Source organism: Bos indicus x Bos taurus, chromosome 24 (assembly GCF_003369695.1).
Source record: "Bos indicus x Bos taurus breed Angus x Brahman F1 hybrid chromosome 24, Bos_hybrid_MaternalHap_v2.0, whole genome shotgun sequence".
In the NCBI taxonomy this organism is placed as follows: domain Eukaryota; kingdom Metazoa; phylum Chordata; class Mammalia; order Artiodactyla; family Bovidae; genus Bos; species Bos indicus x Bos taurus.
Genome location: NC_040099.1, coordinates 60,835,986 through 60,859,481, shown reverse-complemented (window position 1 = coordinate 60,859,481; position 23,496 = coordinate 60,835,986). Strand labels below are relative to the sequence as shown.

General features: G+C 37.8%; 1 protein-coding gene across 8 annotated transcripts in view; it reads right to left on the bottom strand.

Moving 5' to 3' along the window:
- Window positions 1-484: 484 nt before the first annotated feature.
- Window positions 485-23,496, bottom strand: part of RELCH (RAB11 binding and LisH domain, coiled-coil and HEAT repeat containing) — a 114,244-nt gene continuing 91,232 nt past the window's right edge. For 6 of the 8 annotated variants that reach the window (XM_027526270.1, XM_027526271.1, XM_027526274.1 and 3 more), the window contains 6 exons: window positions 23,235-23,298; window positions 21,685-21,823; window positions 17,805-17,921; window positions 14,473-14,561; window positions 11,014-11,084; window positions 485-2,194 (listed from right to left, as the gene is read on the bottom strand). In XM_027526270.1, the coding sequence (XP_027382071.1) occupies window positions 2,074-2,194; window positions 11,014-11,084; window positions 14,473-14,561; window positions 17,805-17,921; window positions 21,685-21,823; window positions 23,235-23,298 (601 nt within the window). In that variant the 3' untranslated portion in view covers window positions 485-2,073. The remainder of the gene's footprint in view (window positions 2,195-11,013; window positions 11,085-14,472; window positions 14,562-17,804; window positions 17,922-21,684; window positions 21,824-23,234; window positions 23,299-23,496) is intronic. The other 2 variants (XR_003508515.1, XM_027526273.1) reach the window with 2 other exon arrangements.

The window sequence follows — 23,496 nt, the reverse complement described above, 5'->3', positions numbered from 1 at the left end:
GTCTGTTTTATCATTAAAGAATCTATATTTTGCCATGAAAAAAATAAATGTAAAGTCTTACTGACATTAAGGGGTTTAATAGCATAATAAGAGGGACTCGAAACACACTGTGTATCTTACTGGATGGTGCCTTTCATGAAAACCTGTTAGCATTTGGATAAATGGATTCACAAATTAATAAAACTTATCACATTAAAAATACATTATATTTATTCATCAGGTAACAAACATACTAATGTTACTATAGTTCAAAGCAAATGAGAATTTAAACATTTTTTTCTTTAAATCATCTCAGAAATGTTTTCATTTTATACAACACAATGCTTTTTAAATAAAAGTAAACTAAAAGAGGTAACTTATGGAGATTATATTCCTAAATTAAAATATATTGAAGTGGATATACAGCTTCTCATTTCATTTTGCTTGGCTGGAGGATATAGTGTTTCAAAATGAAAATAAATACACATAGCCAAAATCAAAACCAAAAGAAGTATGCAAAAACATTTTATTTATAATAGATCAACATTTTTGACATGAAAGGAAGCCACTTTCAATTTCTCAGGAATGCCTAGAATCCAACAGTTTCCATAAATACTAGCTAACAATTATTTCACTGTAGGTTAAAGAAATAATTTCAGAATACACTTTTTAAATGGCTCTGCCTATGGAAACTTATTTTTTATACGCTTGAATGTGTAGTAAGCTAGCTTTGCCCAGGAAGTGAATGTAATCCAACTATATTCCAAGTGTATTAAAACCAGTTTATACAACAAACATGACAATCACCCATGTGTATCAGCTGTGCTCAAAAGAGAATTCTCTTTACCGAAATACGCATTTTTCAGAAAGGCCTCACATTAAACCATTAAACCAACCGCCTCCCTCCTATGTCCAGGATCACTCTTTTCTACTGAAAGTTGCATTACTTGACAGACAATTGTCAAATTCCAGGGAACTGTACACTGACTTAAGACTCTATGTGATATATATCAAACACAAGAACAGGCACTGACTTTAGGGGACAAGGTGACGACTGAGACCAATAGTAAGGAAGCCAATGTCATTTTTTGTCTCTAGGGAAAAAAGCAGCCCCAAATGTCCCGAACTTTTCTGTACCTCTCTGTAACGCATAGGGTGAAAAGATAATCTCTGAAATTAAAATTCATCAGAAAATTTATCACCTTAAATAGAATGTTTTATGTAAATAAGTATTAACTTTCAGATCCGAACCATACTTTCTTCTTTTTTCCCACTTGGGAAAAAAAAGTCACAATTATTAGCTTTTCTTACTTAAATTTAGTTTGAGTATTTAAATCTACTACACACCAGTTTGTAAAATTCACCTTGGTTACCACTCCCCATGCGATGCGTGCTCTCCTTCCTCAGGTAAGTCCGTTATATCCATATAAGTAATGGGGAGATTTACATAGCACTTAAAGAACACTCATGAGAGCACTGAAATGTTGAAGGTTACACTATTATCTACTGACTGTAGGATGTGTAATTCAGATTCATTACAGTATTGTAAATACCGTGTGAATGGAGCGCACACATGTCCTACAGACGCACAAACTGAGTCCAAAGGCACAGAGTGATGCTGGTGGCTCTTTCTAGTCAGTTAAGAAGCAATAAAGTCTGCGTCATCCTTTCGTAATTTAAATACTTAAGTCATCTCCATTTTTATTACTTTATAACAATGACTTCAAATTTACATTATTTTAAGTACCACTGTAATAGCTTAGTGTATCATACAAGTATTTGCTAATATCCCATCCAAAAATTAAAAAAAAAACTTCACTATATATATATATTATATATAAAAAAAATATTCTGAAAGACAAGAACATAGAGGGGACTTGGTACAGACTGTCAACTCAGGTTTACCACCACAGTGGGCACTCCAACACTGACAGACATACAGCAACGATCAGAAGCAGTGCCAGCGTCTTTGGAGGTTAAGATGACATTAGGATGCAAGAACGGAAACCAGAAATAAACAGGCAAGCACGTCCAGTACCAGGAGCCAGTCTGCCTGGGGCCCACCTCAGCGCTCGCCGGGGCCTCCTCCCACGCTTACTTCTTCCTCTGAAACACGGTGGCCAGCATGGCGCCGGATGTTGTCAACTGGCCCATTTTGTTCAAGAACTTGGTCTTCGCATCTTCACTCACTAAGCTTGCAGCAATTGACATTGAGCTAGGAAAAAGATTTTGAAATTCGTGTAAAGCAATTAGAAAATGAAAATTATCTTATGTTTTTTTTCAAGTCTTTAGTAACAGAACATTAAGAAATACATTCTGAACTGGTATCACAAAAGGGAAACTAACACTTAGGGAGTAGAGCTTTTTGGTACCATCGGAGGTTAGTGGCTTTTGTGTTAATCATTTCTTGAAAGGAAGCAGTGTGGTGTAGTGATTAGGAGCAAGTCTGGAATGAGACTGAAGCTCAGTTCTGTCATTCACGAGCTGTGTGACTTTGGGCAAGTTATTTAATCTCTGTTTCCTCATCTATTAAATGAACATAATTCTAGTACCTACCTCATAGGGCTATTCAAGGATTAAAAAGGCTTCCCTGGTGGCTCAGCTGGTAAACAATCTGCCTGCAATGCAGGAGACCCGGGTTCCAGCCCTGGGTCAGGGAGATCCCCTGTAGAAGGGAGGGGCAACCCACTGCAGTATTCCTGCCTGGAAACTTCCATGGACAGAAGAGCCTGGTGGGCTACAGTTCATGGGATTGCAAAGAATTGGACATGAAGCATCACTACGAACAAAGCTAGTGGAGGTGATGGAATTCCAGTTGAGCTATTTCAAATCCTGAAAGATGATGCTGTGAAAGTGCTGCACTCAGTATGCCAGCAAATTTGGAAAACTCAGCAGTGGCCACAGGACTGGAAAAGGTCAGTTTTCATTCCAGTCCCAAAGAAAGGCAATGCCAAAAAATGCTCAAACTACTGCACAATTGCACTCATTTTACACGCTAGTAAAGTAATGCTCAAAATTCTCCAAGCCAGGCTTCAGCAATATGTGAACCATGAACTTCCTGATGTTCAAGCTGGTTTTACAAAAGGCAGAGGAACCAGAGATCAAATTGCCAACATCCGCTGAATCATGGAAAAAGCAAGAGAGTTCCAGAAAAACATCTATTTCTGCTTTATTGACTATGCCAAAGCCTTTGCCTGTGTGGATCACAATAAACTGTGGAAAATTCTGAAAGAGATGGGAATACCAGACCACCTGATCTGCCTCTTGAGAAATCTGTATGCAGGTCAGGAAGCAACAGTTAGAACTGAGCATGGAACAACAGACTGGTTCCAAATAGGAAAAGGAGTACGTCAAGGCTGTATATTGTCACCCTGCTTATTTAACTTATATGCAGAGTACATCATGAGAAACGCTGGACTGGAAGAAACACAAGCTGAACTCGATTGCTGGGAGAAATATCAATAACCCCAGATATGCAGATGACACCACCCTTATGGCAGAAAGTGAAGAGGAACTCAAAAGCCTCTTCATGACAGTGAAAGAGGAGAGTGAAAAAGTTGGCTTGAAGCTCAACATTCAGAAAACGAAGATCATGCCATCCGGTCCCATCACTTCATGGGAAATAGATGAGGAAACAGTGGATACAGTGTCAGACTTTATTTTGGGGGGCTCCAAAATCACTGCAGATGGTGATTGCAGCCATGAAATTAAAAGACGCTTACTCCTTGGAAGGAAAGTTATGACCAACCTAGATAGCATATTCAAAAGCAGAGATATCACTTTGCCAACAAAGGTTCGTCTAGTCAAGGCTATGGTTTTTCCTGTGGTCATGTATGGATGTGAGAGTTGGACTGTGAAGAAGGCTGAGCACCGAAGAATTGATGCTTTTGAACTGTGGTGTTGGAGAAGACTCTTGAGAGTCCCTTGGACTGCCAGGAGGTCCAACCAGTCCATTCTGAAGGAGATCAGCCCTGGAATTTCTTTGGAAGGAATGATGCTAAAGTTGAAACTCCAGTACTTTGGCCACCTCATGTGAAGAGTTGACTTATTGGAAAAGACTCTGATGCTGGGAGGGATTGGGGGCAGGAGGAGAAGGGGACGACAGAGGATGAGATGGCTGGATGGTATCACTGACTCGATGGACTTGAGTCTGGGTGAACTCCGGGAGTTGGTGATGGACAGGGAGGCCTGGCGTGCTGCGGTTCATGGGGTCGCAAAGAGTCAGACACAACTGAGCGACTGAACTGAACTGAGCGACTGACACTGGGTTCCCTGATGAGTATACAGGGCTCATTAGCAGTGCCAGGCATTAATAGCAGGTGTAAGTGTTAGTTATTCTTCTTCTTCTTAGCATTATTTCATCTAATGCTTACAGCAATCCTGGAAGATAGATATTATTCCTATTTTCACAAATGCATAAACAAAGCCACACTGAGGTCTTTGAGGTCGATCACCAACTGCACTAGTGTCAGTCAACAACGCCAAATCTTGTTTCTCTTTAGCCAACCTTTTGTGTGGGGAGTAAGCACAATCCAAATGACTACTAAAGACTGCTGATACATCATACTATTGAACAAACTATTGATCAGGGACATTTTTCAGTGATTCAACAATTGTGCTGTAATAAGTAGATTCAGGAGTCCAGCTTGCTGGCTTTGTGACTCTGGCCAAGATACTTTAAATCACTCTGATTCAGTTTCCTCCTCTGCAAAATGTCTTGAGGTCTAAGTAAGAGAATATGTCTGACCCTGTCAGAGACAAGTGAGCGGTGAGCCAGGTACAGGAGCTCAACAGACGTCTGTTACATCTACACACGGAGGACGCACTGCTACGAGCCCTTCTGGTTCCGTGTGGTCTTTATAGGAGGCACTGTAAGTCACTGAGTTCAGTACCCGGCCGTGACACTGCCTTGAAAATCTCTTCTTCCTTTTGCTCTTCCACCAGTGCCTCCGCCTGCTGTGTCCCTGTGTCTCTGAGCATGCCTCTCTTGCTGGTTTCCCTCTTCCCACAAGTAATCCTCCAGCAGGCTCAGTAGTTCTTCAATTACAAAATATACTCATTCTCTATGTTTCAAATAAATTTCCATAGGATGACTACAAAATGGTTACTGAAACGCAACACTTCGCTGAGGGCCAGAGTCATCAACTGTTGTACACTGGATCAAGCAACGTCCCAAGCATTTTTTTCAGACCCTAACTTTAGAAATAACTCCCTGGAGCTCCAATACTTTGGCCACCTGATGCGAAGAACCAATTCACTGGACAACACCCTGATGCTGGTAAAGACTGAGGGCAGGAGAAGTGGGGGGACAGAGGATGAGATGGTTGGATGGCATCCCCGACTCGATGGACATGAGTCTGAGCAAACTCAGGGAGACGGTGAAGGATGGGCAAGCCCAGTGTGCTGCAGTCCATGGGGCTGCAAAGAGTCAGACACGGTTTAGTGCCTCAGCAACAACCCTGCTTTTACGTCTTTCCTTGCCAGCGCTTCTAACGTTTCCCTCTCTTCCTAGCAGTGAGTATGATGGCTCTCAAACTATCGTCAAATCTTGTGACTTTACAACATCTCTATCGTTTACTTTTATTTCTAATGCCAACACTTCACAACTGGATTATTCCAATAATCTTGGATCTGGTCTTCTTGTATTAGTCACTCACCACTTAAATAATCACTTCTTTATATCACACCCCTTTCTCAAAATCTTCAGTGGCCACTTACTACCTCCAAGATAAAATATGCATGGGATTCAAGAAACAGCAATCTAATTCTTGTGTGGGTGTGTGTTTTAAACCAACCTTCACTGATTAACTCCTCGACTCCCTTGAGTCATGTTTGCCTAGTCTAACTGTTCGAACTATTCTCAACTTAAATATCTCTTCTTTGATGTCTAACCAAGTTTTAAATTCCATGATGCCTTTCCTTAACACTGTAGGTTGATGGTACTGTTTTCTTTCTGTAGGAAACAGTGTTAAGTCAGAAGATAAGTATTATTTTAGTCTGCATCTAGAAAAACAGGAGACATGGGTCAGATAATATCTGAGATACCATCAAGTCAATGATTCTAAGAGGAGCACAACAGTATGCTAACGGAGTCTAGAAGCCAGCACACAGAAGTGAACGGAATGACCAGCGTTCAGTTTGGAGGGGAGTTAGGGGCTTACGACACCTTCCCATGAAGAACGAAACATGTGCTACGCATCCGCACAGCTGTGTGCGTCTACAGAGACCTGTGAGGCGCACCACGATCATCTGGGGAGCTTCTGGATGTGGCTCCTAGACCTGACCCCAGTGATTCTGAGTTTCTCCTTCCAGGGTCGAGGACCCAGGTAGGTATGTTACAAAGCTTTCTAGTAAAGAACCACTGCATTATAGCATTTTTTTGTTTTGTTTTTCTGAAGAGTTTACATTTTTTATTACTTTGACAAAAGAGTCTGACTCTGACCCCTCTGCCAAAACTTGTTTTAGAGAGTAGATGTTATAGGAAGGGAGACTTTAACTCAGAATATGAAAGGAATTTTTTAAAAAACAAGTGGTTAAAAATGAAATGGACTGCCCTGTAAAGTACTGTCTTCTTACTGCAGGCTTTCAGGGAAATCTGACCTTTCCATTGCAAGTCATAGGCAACCACTTCCCACTACCTGTTGATTCTGCATCTATAGAAACTCTTACTTCTGGCCTAGTTTTAAAATTATTTATGTCCTAGAATACTTCTCTCCCTCTCCACATCACTCTATCTTACAAATGGAAGACCACTGCTCCTTCTCTTTTAAATTCCTGTTTGATTTTTTGACACCACTCTGAATTGCCTCCTAATTCTAAGCGAAGCTTCTCTTGAAGTGAAGTGTTAGTTGCTCAGTCGTGTCTGACTCTTTGCGACCCTATGGACTGTAGTCTGCCAGGCTCCTCTGTCCATGGTATTCTCCAGGCAAGAAGACTGGAGTGGATTGCCGTGCCCACTTCCAGGCAGACGTCCTGACCCAGGGACTGAGCCTGAGTCTCCTGCACTGGCAGGCATGTTCTTTACCACTGAGCCACCTGGAAAGCCCAAGCTTCTCCTAGACGCTGCATTTTAAACACTGGTCTAATTTTATGTCTGAGCCCTCTTTCCACGTGAGATCATCCATCCAGCTCCACCCCTCTGGTCACCACTAATATTTTAATAGTTCCTAAATCTCAGTAACTGCTTACAGTGCTTTTCTAACTGTACTTCAAACTGTGAATAAACACTTCTCTTCAGAATAGCTCCACTGGGTTGTACTGTGCCATCACCCAACCCAGGAACCCTTAGATTCTAGTTCTTAGTCTAACCTGTTGCCAAGTTAAACTGAACTCACATTTGAATATATCCTGAATCCACCTTAATTCTCATATTGACTGTTATATATAAGCTGAGTAGTGAATACATGAGGATTCATTGCTGCTGCTGCTGCTGCTGCTAAGTCACTTCAGTCATGTCTGACTCTGTGTGACCCCATAGACAGCAGCCCAACCAGGCTTCCCCGTCCCTGGGATTCTCCAGGAAAGAACACTGGAGTGGGTTGCCATTTCCTTCTCCAATGCATGAAAGTGAAGAGTGAAAGTGAAGTCGCTCAGTCGTGTCCGACTCTTAGAGACCCCCTGGACTGCAGCCCACCAGCCTCCTCCATCCATGGGATTTTCCAGGCAAGAGTACTGGAGTGGGTGCCATTGCCTTCTCCGATGAGGATTCATTATGTCATGTTTATTTTTTGTGTCTATTTGAAATTCTGTGGAATAAGAATTAAAAAAATAATAATACAGAAGATTTGAATAACACAGGAAAACTATGATTATAAAAGTGAACTTTTCTTTTTAAATGGAAGGTCATATAACCAAATGTGTTTCAGGACAGTACAGAGACTTCTTTCTTTCCTGCATGCTACTTTATGAAATGTCATTTAGAAGGTATTTCACATATAATTTTTCTCAATTTTGGTCCCAAACCTTTTACATTTTAAACTAATAAGGCATCAAAACTGTTCATATTCAATGTATAAAAATGAACAGAATTATATGCTTTAATGATAACTTTATGGATTTTGTGTTCAGAGTAGAAACCTATCAAAGTATTTCTATTTTACAACTTTCCATGGCTAAAATGATAGAAGAGCCCCCACCATTCCAGGAGACGAAGGCAACAGTTCTGAGCTGTGCTAAGGGGCAAAAGACTGTGTGTATGTGTGCGTGTGTATCTGGGTTGGGAGTGTGGAGGAAAAGACTGTGAGTGTGTGTGTGTGTGTATTGGGGTTGGGAGTATGGAGGAGTGTCTGTATGGGCACCTGGCCTGACAAGATGAAACACTTATTCCTGGGAGTCACTTTTATAAAGGAAACACCTTTGAGTTTTTCATGCCTAAAAGATTCCACTTAAGATTAACTGTTCAAGGTTACTTTAGAAAGAGTACAACAGACTATTTATAAATTACTTCCTATCCTGAAATGACCAACTTTATTCTTCCACATCTATGTTCATATTTTAATTTCACTAAATCTTTGAGCTCTAATTAGTCTGGTTAGAAGCACGTGACTAGAACATTCACATGCTGACAACCCTTTATGCAGTGAATCACATTAACTGTCACAATTCTTGTCACAAATTTTTAGAAACTATTTTCACCAGTGATTCCCAAATCCAACTACCTGTCAGAATCTCTTTGGAAGTTTTTATTTATTTTCTTTTTAATATTTTATTGAAATATAGCTTATAAAGGCGTCCCTGATAGCTCAGTTGGTAAAGAATCCACCTGCAATGCAGGAGACCCTGGTTTGATTCCTGGGTAGGGAAGATGCCCTGGACAAAGGATAGGCTGCCCACTGCAGGATTCTTGGGCTCCCCTTGCAGCTCAGCTGGTAAAGAATCTGCCTGCAATGCAGGAGACCTGACCTGGAAAAGGTCAGTTTTCATTTCATTCCATTCCCAAAGAAAGGTAATGCCAAAAAATGCTCAAACTACTGCACAATTACACTCATCTCACACACTAGTAAAGTAATGCTCAAAATTCTCCAAGTCAGGCTTCAACAATACGTGAACCATGAACTTCCAGATGTTCAAGCTGGATTTAGAAAAGGAAGAGGAACCAGAGATCAAATTGCCAACATTCGTCAGATCACCAAAAAAGCAAAAGGGTTCCAGAAAAACATCTATTTCTGCTTTATTGACTATGCCAAAGCGTTTGATTGTGTGGATCACAACAAACTATGGAAAATTCTTCAAGAGATGGCAATACTAGACCACCTGACCTGCCTCCTGAGAAATCTGTATGCAGGTCGAGAAGCAACAGTTAGAACTGGACATGGAACAACAGACTGGCTCCAAATCAGGAAAGGAGTACATCAAGGCTGTATATCGTCACCCTGCTTATTTAACTTCTACGCAGAGTACATCAAGAGAAACGCTGGGCTGGATGAAGCAACAAGCTGGAATCAAGACTGCCGGGAGAAATAACAATAACCTCAGATATGCAGATGACACCACCCTTATGGCAGAAAGTGAAGAGGAACTCAAAAGCTTCTTGATGAAAGTGAAGGAGGAGAGTGAAAAAGTTGGCTTCAAGCTTAACATTCAGAAAACGAAGATCATGGCATCTGGTCCCATCACTTCATGGCAAAAAGATGAGGAAACAGTGGAAACAGTGAGAGACTTTATTTTCTTGGGCTCCAAAATCACGGCAGATGGTGACTGCAGCCATGAAATTAAAAGACACTTGCTCCTTGGAAGAAAAGCTATGACCAACCTAGACAGCATTTTAAAAAGCAGAGACATTACTTTGCCAACAAAGTCAAAGCTATGGTTTTTCCAGTAGTCATGTATGGATGTGAGAGTTGGACAGTAAAGAAAGCTGAGCACTGAAGAATTGATGCTTCTGAACTGTGGTGTTGGAGAAGACTCTTGAGAGTCCCTTGGACTGCAAGGAGATCCAACCAGTCCATCCTAAAGAGATCAGTCCTGAATATTCATCGGAAGGACTGATGCTGAAGCTGAAACTCCAATACTTTGGCCACCTCATGCGAAGAACTGACTTATTGGAAAAGACCCTGATGCTGGGAAAGATTGAGGGCAGGAGGAGAAGGGGATGACAGAGGATGAGATGGTTGGATGGCATCGCTGACTCGATGGACACGGGTTTGAGTAAACTCCGAGAGTTGGTGATGGACAGGGAGGCCTGGCATGCTGCAGTCCATGGGGTTACAGAGAGCTGGACACAACTGAGTGACTGAACTGAACTGAACTGATAGATGGTATACAATCTTATGTAAGTTACAGGTGTACAATATAATGATGCACAATTTTTAAAGGCTATATTCCATTTATAGTTATTATAAAATACTGGCTATATTCCCTGCATTGTACAATATACCCTTGTAATTTATTTTACATACAACAGTTTGTTCCTCTTAATCTTCTGCCCCCATATTGCCCCTCCCCGTTTCCTCAACCCTTCTAGTAACCACTGGTTCGTTTTCTGTATCTGAGTCTGTTTCTTTTTTGTTATATTATTCAATCCTGTTGTATTTCTTAGATTCTACATAAATGATATTATACAGTATTTGTCTTGCCCTGACTTATTTCACTTGGTAGAACACCCTCTTTTTTATGGTGTAGCAGTATTCCATTATGTGTGTGTATATATACAGACACACACACATCTTTACCCATTCATCTGTTCATAGACACTTAGTCTGCCTTCCATACCTTGGCAATTGTAAATAATGCTTCTATGAACATTGGGGTGCAAGTCTCTTTGAACTGGTGTTTTGGCTGGAAGCTTTTAAATATACAAATCTCTAGGCCATCTTAGAAAGATGAGGGCACAGAGAATGAGGCAGAGATCTGAATTTTAAATTCCCTAGATGGTTTATGGATTAGTATGTGTGAACTGCCCATTTAAAGGCTTTTCTTGCCTTCTAAATTAATTACCACAAAACAACACAATATAAAACACTTGACCCACTGACAAAAATTTTATGTAGAGAAGTTAAGGTTAACACAAAGCCATAAAAAGAATTAAGGTTTTACCCTTGAGGCTCTTGGACGGTCTTGTTCTCTATTTTTTGTTCACATTCTTTTATCATGGAAGTTAAAATAACCTGATTAAAAAAAAATTGACTTTAGTGAAATATAGGTAGCACAGTAAAATTAAAGATTTAATTGAGTATTTAATATTGCCATAAGCTAATATGTTAATTAAAAGAGGAAACTTTTGGCAGTTACTTTGTTAAAGGCTTGCCTCTTGTTTGTTCTATTCTACAGATAGCCTCCATCTTCGATGCAAAAATCCTGAACAAAATACTAGCAAGTTGAATCTACCTTCATCTATTAATAAAAGGAATTATGCATCATAACTAAGTGGGATTTTTTACAGGGTTCAAAGATTGCTTTAGCATATAAAAACCCATTAATATCAAATATTGTGAGAGAATAAAAAACCATAATTATGTAATCATCTCAACTGACTCAGAAAAATACATCTAACAATATCCAATCACCCCTCATGATAAAAATACTCAACCAACCAGCAGTAAAAATGAATTCCCTCAGGTTGGAAAGGGCAACTATAAAATGTACAAAGCACAATAGGGAAAAAGCTAAAAAGAGGGAAAGAAAGCAATTCCTAATCATAATTTTAACATGTCTTTCATAGCTGATAGAACAATCAGATCACAAAAAGTTAATACAAATATAAGAGAACTGGCTCATAAAATTAACTACCTTTACCTCATGAAGCAAAAATCCAGGGATCAATAAAGAAATAATGGAAATGAGAATCTAATTTGAACTAAGTGATAACAAAGCTACAGTGGAGCAAAAGGGATGTGGCTAAAGGAACACTGACAGCCTTAAATTTATGTATCAGAAGAGAAGAAAAGTTAACAAGTGAAAAATCCAAGCTTCCTCCTTAAGGAGTTAGAAAAACAGGAAAAAAAAAAAATCAAACCTAAAGAAAGCAGAAGGAAATAAAGATGAAAATAGTAGTCAAACTAAAAACCAGAGAAAAATCAACAAAGTTCAGTATTTGAAAAGGTTAATAAAATTCATAACCCTTAACAAAACTATTTTAAAAAGAAAGCAAAAAACAAATTAATATCAGAAGTAAAAAGGTATAGCAATATAGAGCCTACAGTAAGGAAAAGGGAAAAAAATACAGTAAAAGTATTAGAAAATAATATATTATTTACTATAATAATAGTGACTTTCCTGCATTTGAAACTTACTTAAAAAATCCAGAGACATTTTATTATTAGAATTAATAATAAAGTTTCTCAGGTTAGCCAGACATAAATTCAACATATAAAAGTTACATACATTTCTACACACCAATAACAAAGTGTTAAAAAACATATAATCCTAAAAAAAGTTAGCATTATAGCATTATAAATATAAGGTGACAGTTTTGTTCAAACAAAATTATAAAACTTTATTGAAAGACATTAAAGGAGACCTAAATAAATGTAAGATACAGTATGTTCTGGATGCTTGCGTGCATGCTCAGTTGCTAAGTCGTGTCTATTTTTGACCCCATGGACTGTCCATGGGATTTTCTAGACAAGAGTACTGGAACGGATTGCCACCTTCTCCTCCAGAGCATCTTCCTGACCCAGGCACGGAGCCTGTGTCTCTTGCACCTTCTGCATTGGCAGGTGGATTTTTTTTTTACCACTGGGAAGCCCCATGTTCTAGATAGAAGACTCAAAATTATGAAGTTGATGTCTCTCCCAATTAATTTATAGAATCAATTAAACTTCATCACAATATGAACAAGATCATTCTGGGAACCTTGTTTAATGCTAAAGTTTACATAAAAATGATAAGAGTCATGAAAAGTTCTAAAAAAATGACAGGATGCTGAACCTGCCCTGTTAGATTTCAGGACTTTTTAACAAGTGACTGTAATAAAGACAGTTCATTACAATGATACAGTTCATATCAATGTTATAATAACCAAGGAGATCAGCAGAAAAGAATGTTCCTGAGTAACAGACACAGGAATACAAGGAAACATCAGGTATGACAGAAGTGGAACTGCCAATCAGTACAGACATAATGAACTGCTCCATAAACAATAATGGGACAGCTGGTCATCTGTATAGAAAAAAACATAATTTAAGCACTACCTCACACCATACATAAAAACTAATTTTAGATGGATTATGAATTTTATTGTAAAAATACAATTTTAAACATTTTAAGAAGAAAGTATAGGAGATCATGTCTTAGAAAGATTTAATCAATCTATTAAAATTAAAAATCAGTGTTCAAATAGGCCAAAAATACAAAAAAAATTGGGAAAAGATATTCACAAAATACAAAATGAACAGAATACTGGTATTCCAATTATATAACAAACATCAAAGAAATAATAGGAAAAAATATCATCCAAAGTGAGAAAAATGGGCAAAAAAACCTAAAAAGGCTTTGATGTTAGTAAGCACATAAAGAATTCCAAGTTTGAAAACAATCAAGGAAATGCAATGAAAACCATCATGAGATACCACTTTGTATCTACCGAATTCAAAGAAGTCCAAAAACATCGAGCACTGACAAAGACAAGGAGGAAAAGGTTACAACTCCAGCGTGTCCGTTCAGTGCAGCACTTGGATCACCAGTGAGCTCAGAGACAGAAGCTTTGCTGGCTGAGTGTGACGGTGGATACGCTGTACTGAGTGTGTGAGAGTTGAGAGTGAGCGTGGACTACTGGGAGGAAAAAGAGGTGTGGTGAAGGGGTAACGGGAAGATTTTTGTTTTGTTTTGTTTTGTTTAGGACGGAGAGTCAAACATGGTAATAGGCTAAAGAAAAGCTGATAGAAAAACAGATTGATGACATAGAATAGGAAATAAATGATAAAACCTGTGTCTTCTGTCCTGAGGTCACAGGAAGATAAACAGAATGAGAAGTGTTATGAGGAAATGGAGACAGAAAATAGAAACTCTGCCTCTAAGAAAGCTGATGGTCTGAGATAATACTGTACAGTAGTTTGCAGATAAAAAGCATTTCACATACATTCCTTGCTAAATTCTAGACAGTTCGTTATGCCTACTTCAGAGAGATGCAAAAGGAGCTGCTTAAGATCTCATCACTAGTTAATAAATCTGTAAAATGACACTGAACTCAATTTGAAAAAATTAAGCACAGCATACCATAATCAGGCCTCACACGAAGAGGAATGAAAGTCTGAATAGGAGAAAATGAACTTCCCAGGTGGTGCTAGTGGTAAAGAAACCGCTTGCCAATGCAGCAGACAAGGAGACAAGGTTGGATCCCGGGGTGGGGAAGATCCCTTGGAGGCGGGCACGGCAACCCACTCCAGTGTTCTTGCCTGAGAATCCCATGGACAGGGGAGCCTGGAGGGCTACAGTCCATGGGGTTGCAAAGAGTCAGACACGACTGAAGCGACTTAGCACGCACGCATAGGAGATATTAAAACACATGGTCATGGTGCTGATAATCACAGTGGCTTAATCATGACAGCAGCTTACTTCGTGCTCTGGAGAAAGATGTTCCATGTCGATGCGTAAACATCTGAGACCAGGTAAAAAGTGATTAACCATTAAATCCTCTGAAATGACTTGAGAGAAAGTAGTTAAGGACATTTACAAAAACCAAACTGGTATGTCCAACAGAACAACAGAAGCAGATTTCTTAAATGATGCCCATGGTATGCTTATCACTTAGAGCCAACAGGCTTCCCTCAAGCCTCATTCTTATCTGTTGTGTTAGTTACTTGTCAAAAGTCAACTGTGTTTATTGCCACAAATTTCTTCATGTCAGAAGCACTGGTTATTGTTACAGCACATAGTTTAATAACATGGTATGTAAACATACGAAATAATAAGGGTGAAAATGAAATCATGAAATTTAACTGGATGATTAAATGAGGATAAAAAGAAAATTAATGTTTCCATGACATTTAAGTTGAAAGCCCAGTTGCTTAAAACATTGCTGTTTAAAATATATGCATATTAAAATATAAAGAAAAATACAAAAATCTAGAAAAATTCAGTACCCATTATCAGAAATGTTTCCGGATTCTCTTTAAACAAAGTTAAGTTGAAATTCATAGACAATTATATTACAAATGTGATTATTCTAAGGCGGCTGATGTTTAAAACTCTAATCAGCAGACTGACAGAAGAAATTCTTTAACTCTACACCAAAAGATTGGTAAAATAAGTTACATTTATGTGTTTTAAGTTAAAAGAAGTTACCTTAGGTATCTATCATTTTCTTGATTTCTTACTTCAACCATTCTGTTAAACTGACCCACACTGGTCCTGATTGAATTGGGCGAGAGAGGTTTTGCTGTAATGAGTTTAGTACTGCCTATATTTCTTAGTCCTATGAGTTTAGCTGATTATATGACATTGAAGGGAGTCGGGAAAGTAGATGCATTTCCCAAGAAAACAATTCACCCTGTTCATTCACATTACTTAATGACACTTTCTCACCTATCATAGTTGTGAGCCATTTAAAAATAGTTCTTATTTAATATACCATATTAATATTAAAGTGAAAAGTGCCAGTAAATGACTTCCCCTATAAAGATGAACTGATTTTTCTGAAGCAAATTACAATAAACTTTATTAAGTAAAAAAAAAATCCATATAACTACTGCCTTGAAAATATAGTTATTTTCAAGACAGAGAGGAATAAAGCCTCCTCTCTCCCTACTCACTGTTTGGTCCTCTCCCCCATGAAACCCCACAGTGTCTCAAGAGTTGGAAACTTATAGGTCATTTAGTCCTGTCTGAGGTTAGAAACCACCTCTACCTCATCCGTGAGTGATGGCACAAGGCCTCTGACAGGACATTCAGTCTCACAGAAGAGGCCATTGTACTTTTAGATAACTCAGAAAGTTCTTCTCAGATCACAGGCCTCCCTGCTCGTCAGCATTTACACAAATGGGCCTAAGTTTTTTTCTACATAACAACCTTTAAACTAATTTTCAAATTATCTTTTTATCCCTAAATCATTCCAAGTCAAATATTTCTAGACTCCTTCAAATTTTATATTAAACATCATTTCTTGACACAACACCTTGCCAAACCTATTAAAAGATGATGATGTGTTCTATCAGCTCAGAATGCAATGGAATACAGGATAGACAGACAATGTGATTTTCTTGGTGGCCATAACCACCCTGCTCACTCAAGTCCAAGTTCTGACTCATGGAGAAGGGCTCGCACAGGGTCTACCGTTAAGATGCTTCTTCCCCTTCCTGTGCTGGTGTGGAGGCTTTTTCCTGTGTGTCCTCTGCAGCGATGCTCTGTGCACGCCTAACCATGCAGTGATGCCCCTTCCATACGGACGCCTCTGCTTTCAGAAACCACTGCCTTGTTCACCTGGAAAATTACGTTTACAGAGCTGAAATGTTTGATCTTTCTTTTTCTGACTTTCTCATTTTCTTGAGGCATATTTCACGTGAAACTCGAAGAAAATTTAAGATTACACGTAGCTTTTCACTGAAGTTTGTAAACATCTACTTTCGCAAAGTTTAGGGAACAGGTATGAACATATCCGTGTTCTCTTTCTTTGACACGCCACACTCTGACATGCCATTATTTCTTTCTTGGAAGGGTCCTGTCACTTCTCCATTACTAGAGTCCTTCCTTGAGAATTCACAATTATCACTTCCTCTTCTTGCTTCCTCTATCTTCTCTAAGTTGAAAATGCCAACAAGATAAACTAGGAATGATAGTTAACTTCTGCTTTTAGTGGAATTAAACTTATAGAAAATATATGGTTAGTTGAGGCAAAATTATCAAAATATGGTATCTCTGCCCATTTTATAATCTATATTATAAAAAAGTAGCTTATGTCAGCCACATGACTAGGCAATTTTCAGTAGAGTCCCAAAATGAAATGCTCTCAACCATGCATTGAGCTTCAAGCTTTCCCATTTTGAAAAGGACCAGCAGCTCCTTAACACACGGTTCTACATTTCCATTTTCCTACCATCATCTCTCCTGTCCTAACCATAATTCTCTGATTATGTTCTGCGGCACGTACTTTCACAGTCCTATTCAAGTGTTTAGTGTTCACCCCTTTTCAATCTCTTATTTCCCCTTTCTAGGGCTATTCTGCTTTTAATGGGAAAGCCTGAAAGCTGGAGTTTGCTCTGCCCATCATTATCTTTACTTCCTTCTTAGTTTTATTTCATTTTTATTTCTTAGTTTTATTTTACTAGGTCTTGGACAGTAAAGAGAACATTTAACAGGATAGCTAAAGTTCGTTGTTGTAGTCACAATTTTGCTTTTAACTATTAAAAAACAGAAGTCACTAATGTCTTCAAGTTTTAGTTTAATCATTTATAGAAAGTAGTGAGTGACATGGGTTAGATGATCTCTGAACTTTCCTCCAGTTCTGCTATCAATGCAAATGATTAACCTGGGTGGCCCTGTATTTTTTTTTCAATGAGTGATATGTCTCCAAGAGATATTCATACGATCATAAAGGTGGTTAAACAGTAATTAAAAGTGAATGCCAGGACAAAGACAAGGCTTCCTTTTGATTAACAGAGAAGCCTCAGCTGTAGCTCATTTGTGGCTTAAGTCATACAGCTGATTAACACAGACAAAATTTTAGTCAATGTTTTCAAGACCATAGAACATATAAAAATAGAAGACTCAAAGTTGTCTTTTAAAATTAGGGGATGGCTAGAATGAAGAGTGGGGCAGGTCAACTCAAATTTTTAAACTTCTACTCTACTTATTTAAGCTGAAAAAAAACATTCTACTTCTCAATCTTTGACAACTGAGGTTCACAGCAAAACTGATCCTTAAATATAGATAACATAATAAAGCAAGGATACAACAACAGGAAAGTGCGCTGTAGGCTTCAAAGAGATGGGTAGCGATATCCAGTCGTTTAGAGTCCACAATTTGTAAGTTGTTCACCAAGGCTAACTTATGCAGATGCGGTATAACAACTGAAAAGAGGAAAAGAAATTATTAATTTTAACCTAAAATGTCCTTTATCCATTTGAAAAATAATATTTCATTTTATAAAATTTTATTTTAATTTTGGATGATTTCGAAAGATCACCCACATCCTATACTTGCTTTTTCTTACTAGGGAAGAAAGCATGTTTTTTCAGAATAAAGAGTGATCCAGAATTTGGGAGAAAGAGATCACAGCGTGCCATCATGACCTAATTGTGAGGATGCACACAGGTCATTTAGCTTCACTGCAACTCAGTTTCCCAATCTGAAAAATGAAAACCAAATAAATAAATGTAAACAACCTACCTCTTGTGTTATTATTATAAAGTTTATACAAATCAGGTATTAATGTTGCTATTAAAAGATAAAAAGTATACTTATTCTCTTTCAATATCAAATGATTTCACTACTTCATGAAAATATTACTGGCTTTAGTCTCTCAAGTTCATAGCAAAGACCAATGTCAAACAGCACAGGTGGCTGAGTTTTCAAGTCACTCAAGGGCTCAGTATGTGATATCTCAATGAACAGCGTAAAATTTCAAAAATACAGATAACACGCTACTAAAATAAAAGAGATGGCCCAAGAAACAATAACCACTTCAGTAACGCTGAGCACCCCTACTGCCTAAGATCATGAGCTCTAAATACCATTTCCCACTAAAACCAGGGTTCCTTGGAGAAATGGCTCCAGGGTAAGTGATTATCAAGTTGTTGATCACAGGGTCCCTTTCTAGCCCCTGCTTGGTTGGGGGACTCAGAGCATGGCTCATCAGGGCGTCTTCTGACAGTCGAGGTGACTTCTTTCATGTTTACACTGAATTTGCATATGTTAAAGCCACAATCTCCTTATCGAAAAATCTTTCTCAATAGATCAGCACTATAATTACAATCTTTAAGCTTACCTTAGTAAATGTAAAAAAAAAAAACAAACCTACAAAAACTTAGGACAACTACGGCCATTTTTAGGGGACTTTTTGACTTGTCAAAATTAGTAACAACATACTTAAGAGGTGTTCTAAAAACATAAGACAAAAACTTCAACTATTCATTGAATTCCTAATCAATTTACTGAAACTTTGATTCATTAACTGGCATGCTGAGGCCTCAACAAAATGGTGGCTCTGAGACAGTCTCTCAAAGAGTCTTTATTTCATTTCTGCCCAAATTTACCTTCCTTGCACTTGTTTATCTATAAAAGCGTGGCCTCTCTATTCATTCTGCTCATTCTGTTATTTCTTATTCAAGCAATCCTTTCCTCAATGTTTTTCTCAGAAACTCAACAACCACACTACACAATATCCCCTTAAAACTGCTTAACTAGAAAACAAACCTAAACAAGTTTCTTTAAATTCTAGTCTACTGACAGTTAAAGGCAATCATGTAGGATCTTCCTAAATCTCTGAAGACAGACATTTATTACAGAATTCAACATTTCATTATATAAGTACTGTCCTGGGTTACCATATCTGTAACAATTAATTCACTCAACTGTTAACCCCTCAGATGGAGATAAATGGTTAAAAGATTTAATAACCGAAATGAGAGTATTTCTACAAATGACCTTCAGTGGGCAAGGAAAATAGGAAACACACAACATAAGGCCACTTCTGGAGCCTTTCACTTAAAGATTCAAAACTGCAAACAAAGTAAAGATAAATCAACAGGAAATTTTTAAAAAATAGATTTTAGTAAAGTTCCAAAATATATTCTGGGGTAGATCCAATAGCAAAAATGAAGGGAATCATGTCCTCTCTTTTTATAAACGGGCTGAGATCTAAAATAAGGAACTTAAAAAACAAAACAAAACTGATTTGAAATGTAAAACTGCCATGTTAGAAAATCTCTGAAGTATGACTGAACATTTTCAGAGAGCCTTATAAAGTTAAAAAAGTGGAAAACAAAATTGTATCATAGTCTGAAAAATATTCCCCGGTGGTTCAGACGGTAAATCGTCTGCCCGCAATGCGGGACACCCGAGTTCAATCCCTGGGTCTGGAAGAGCCTCTGGAGAAGGAAATGGCAACCCACTCCAGTATTCTTGCCTGGAAAATCCTATGGACGGAGGAGCTGGCAGGCTACAGCCCATAGGGTTGCAAAGAGTCGGACACGACTGAGCGACTTCACTCACTCACTGGAAAAACCAAATGGCCCTCGAGATAAAAATAAAAACCAAAAGGGCTGTGATAACTAAGAGTCTGGGAAAGAAAAAGGGGCACTGGGTGGACCGATGTCTCCTATTCTCTAAGAAACAGAGGGAGAGAAGAAATAGAAAAGTTATAAAGTATCACTCCAAGAAACAGCAGTTACTACCCTGCAATGCTCTGATCTTTCTCTAATTCCTAACAGTAATTGTCTGTAAATACAGATAGGTAACAATATAGCATCCTTGTCAATATGGGTTCTACTTTGTCTACCATTCACCTTATTAATATAAGACATTAAGTTCCTTGGGGTAAAGTTTTAAAGCAAAAGAGAAATCAACTGACTGAGTAGTAAATACAGAAGAAAAAAATTTTTGTTTTTTGTCTTAAAACAGACTGGTCAATCAATATACAGTTAACTTGTAGAAGGCTTCAGGGATAATGGTTTACTACACCTATTCAAGCATTGGAAACTTCTATTCTCAATCCTTTCTCTAGTCAAACCTTGTTATTTTGGGATCATTATGAAAAGAAAATTTCTTTCTTCTATGCAATGTGTCAACCTTTCTCTTGAATGTACATACAAAGGTTTGATTGTGTTCTCAACAATGTGGTGCCCACCAAAGGTCCACTGACTATTTAGACTGTTCCTTGATTCAATAGCCAAGACCTGCTTCAGGGCAATTACAGCCTCAGTAAAGTTAGTCAAAGCTCCTGCAGAGGGCCATCTGTAAATCTAATGTTACTACTATGAGGAACTAACCCTGCTGCTCACTAAAATACTAAACCTTTTTCTGTTAACTAATTGTGAAATATGTGAAGTATTATTTCCTCCTCACGTTACCAACACTATTACCCATCAAGAAACAATCCTCTGACTGTGTTCTTGTAGCTCCATAAGTATTCATGCCCTTTTGGACACTGCAGTCCAAATCCTTACAATATTTTTGGTGATAATTCTTATAAACTGACTTAGGAAACCAAGCCTGTGATCCTTTCAAGAGCATGTCAATGGCTAAAAATAAAAGGACTAAGATGTAGCAGTGATAATTGTCATGGTTTTGGCATAATAATTATTGGGTGCTTTGATACCACTCAGAAATTGTAGTCATAAAGGTTGAGGCTCACTGTTGAAGTAACACTATAGAAACTGGAAAAAATGCTTTAGCAGATCATTATGCAGATTATTCAGCAGATTGACAAGCTGTGACTTAAAATTGTTGAATGGCACGCTAAGTGGAAGAAATGTACATTTTTCATAACATATCTAAAAACACATATAAATTTCCTTAGAAATAGAATTAAATAATAATCTCTAAATATAAGGAACACAGTTATTTTGAAATTAAGTTATTAAGAACTGTTCTAAAAATAACTTGAAATTATTTATGAGTTACTTTTCATATGTCTACAGGACATAGTGTAAGAAACCACTGAGTGACAGCAATAATGATCAATCCCCAATAAAAAACTTGTTTCACTTGGTAGCTTTCAGTGCATGAAAGACAAAGTGCAGAAAAGGCTTTAACATATGACACATCCTCAGAGAAACTGATGGTTTTGCTCTTACATGTCAATTCAGGAAAGAGTAAAAAAACACAACTTACACTCATCTCGGAACCTTGGTTCTGCATTAGGCCCAACTCTACCAAATGTTTTTATGATCTCTGTATGCAGAGAATATTGGTCTTGATATTGAGGGTCTTCCAGGAAAGAAGCCAACTGCATTTTCACTCTTTCCAGCAACTTAAAATTGAATATTATACAGTCAGATTGAGAGAAAGATAGACACTAAACATGGTTTGCATAACTGGATTCAAATGACTTATATCAACATGAGTTGAAGTTTGAAATTAATTAAGTACTTCTTTAGTCTTTCAGCTCAGAAAAGATCCTACATATTTATGTTTGCCAACTCATTTTTTTTTTAAACACAAATATTCCCTGACAAACTGTAGAAAGATCCCGTAATATTTAGGGAAAAACATAAATGTATGATGATTTTGTGTCTAAGTCAGAATTCTTAAAACAGATCACAGTGTAAGTTACCCTCTTATTCACCTTCTGAAAGCAATGAGTCATTAGTGACTTATATATTACTCATATTTCCCTAAAAGTTTTTATTTTGGGATTTAAGAACATGTTGAAATTCTGCCAAGACTGCAAGCTTTGCAGAATGATGTATTTTTTAATTTTGCTCCACCAGTAAAATATATATATATATATATGTAAGTGAAAAAACAGAGAACACTTTTTCCCACAACTAACAAAGTTGTTTAGTTTTTTGTTATAAAAAAAATCTCTATGACAAAAATTTTACAAAACAGTCTATATATATATAATTTTTGTGTGTGTGTGAAACGCCTATGAGATGGAAAATCTTGTTTTCCATTTAAGTGGCTAATACGTCCACAAATAATTGATTTTCTAGTGTACAGAATTTTTCATTGTGCAAGGACATGTCCAATCTCATAACAGAGAATAACATTCTGATACTAATTTTGATAAGTGTCTAACAGTTAATGCTGCAGACAGAACCGAACAAACTTTAGATCACACAAGTTTCTGAATCAAAATACACTTTGAGGGAGGAAGACTTTGGTGATCTCCTGAAGCAGGCATGACAGAGGCTGTCACAGTGGTGTGGACTGCCAGAAGATGACACCAGTCTACGACATGACTTGCAGCTTGACATGAATGACAGTTACAAGAACATCGGAACCTCTAGCCTCCATTCCCGAAACTGAGGAAACCTGTTCTCTTCAAATCTGCACGCACTAACCACTGGGAATTTATGCGGACTATCCAGAAGGCTACTGAATAAGAGAAGACTTTGAAACTAGATCTGCTGTGAAGGATTATTCAATTGCTGATTATTAAGCAATATCCAGACAAGCTTGGAAAAGAACATCTGAGAGCTGGCTTATACTGAAGTTTCTAACTGAGAAGAAAGACTAGAGATTGCCTTAGCATATGAAAAGATACTCTTGGTAGGTTACCATATTTTCAAATACTGAGATCCCTCCGGCCCAAAATTAACTAAGAAATAAAATGAATGCATATGCTCCCTGCCCCCAACCCCAGGGTATGTGTATGGTCATATGCTTTCATCACCTCGGAAGTACATACAGATAAATAAATTTCACTCATTTCCTACCTCTCTTTGAATAACTGTTTCCATAATCGTGCCAAAGGCTGGAATCGTAGCAATCCTGACAGAGCTGTTAGAATAAAAGAAGAAAAAAACTGACATTTTCTTTGAGATGAAAAACTGGTTATTATTAAAGAATATATCAAGGTAAGTACAAGGTAAATATACTGTATTAGTCGCTAGCAATGACAAATTAAATTTAAAAAAAGCAGACCAAGAAGAATGCTCAAAAAGACAGACAGGATAACTTAAGGTCGCAGTCTGTGGA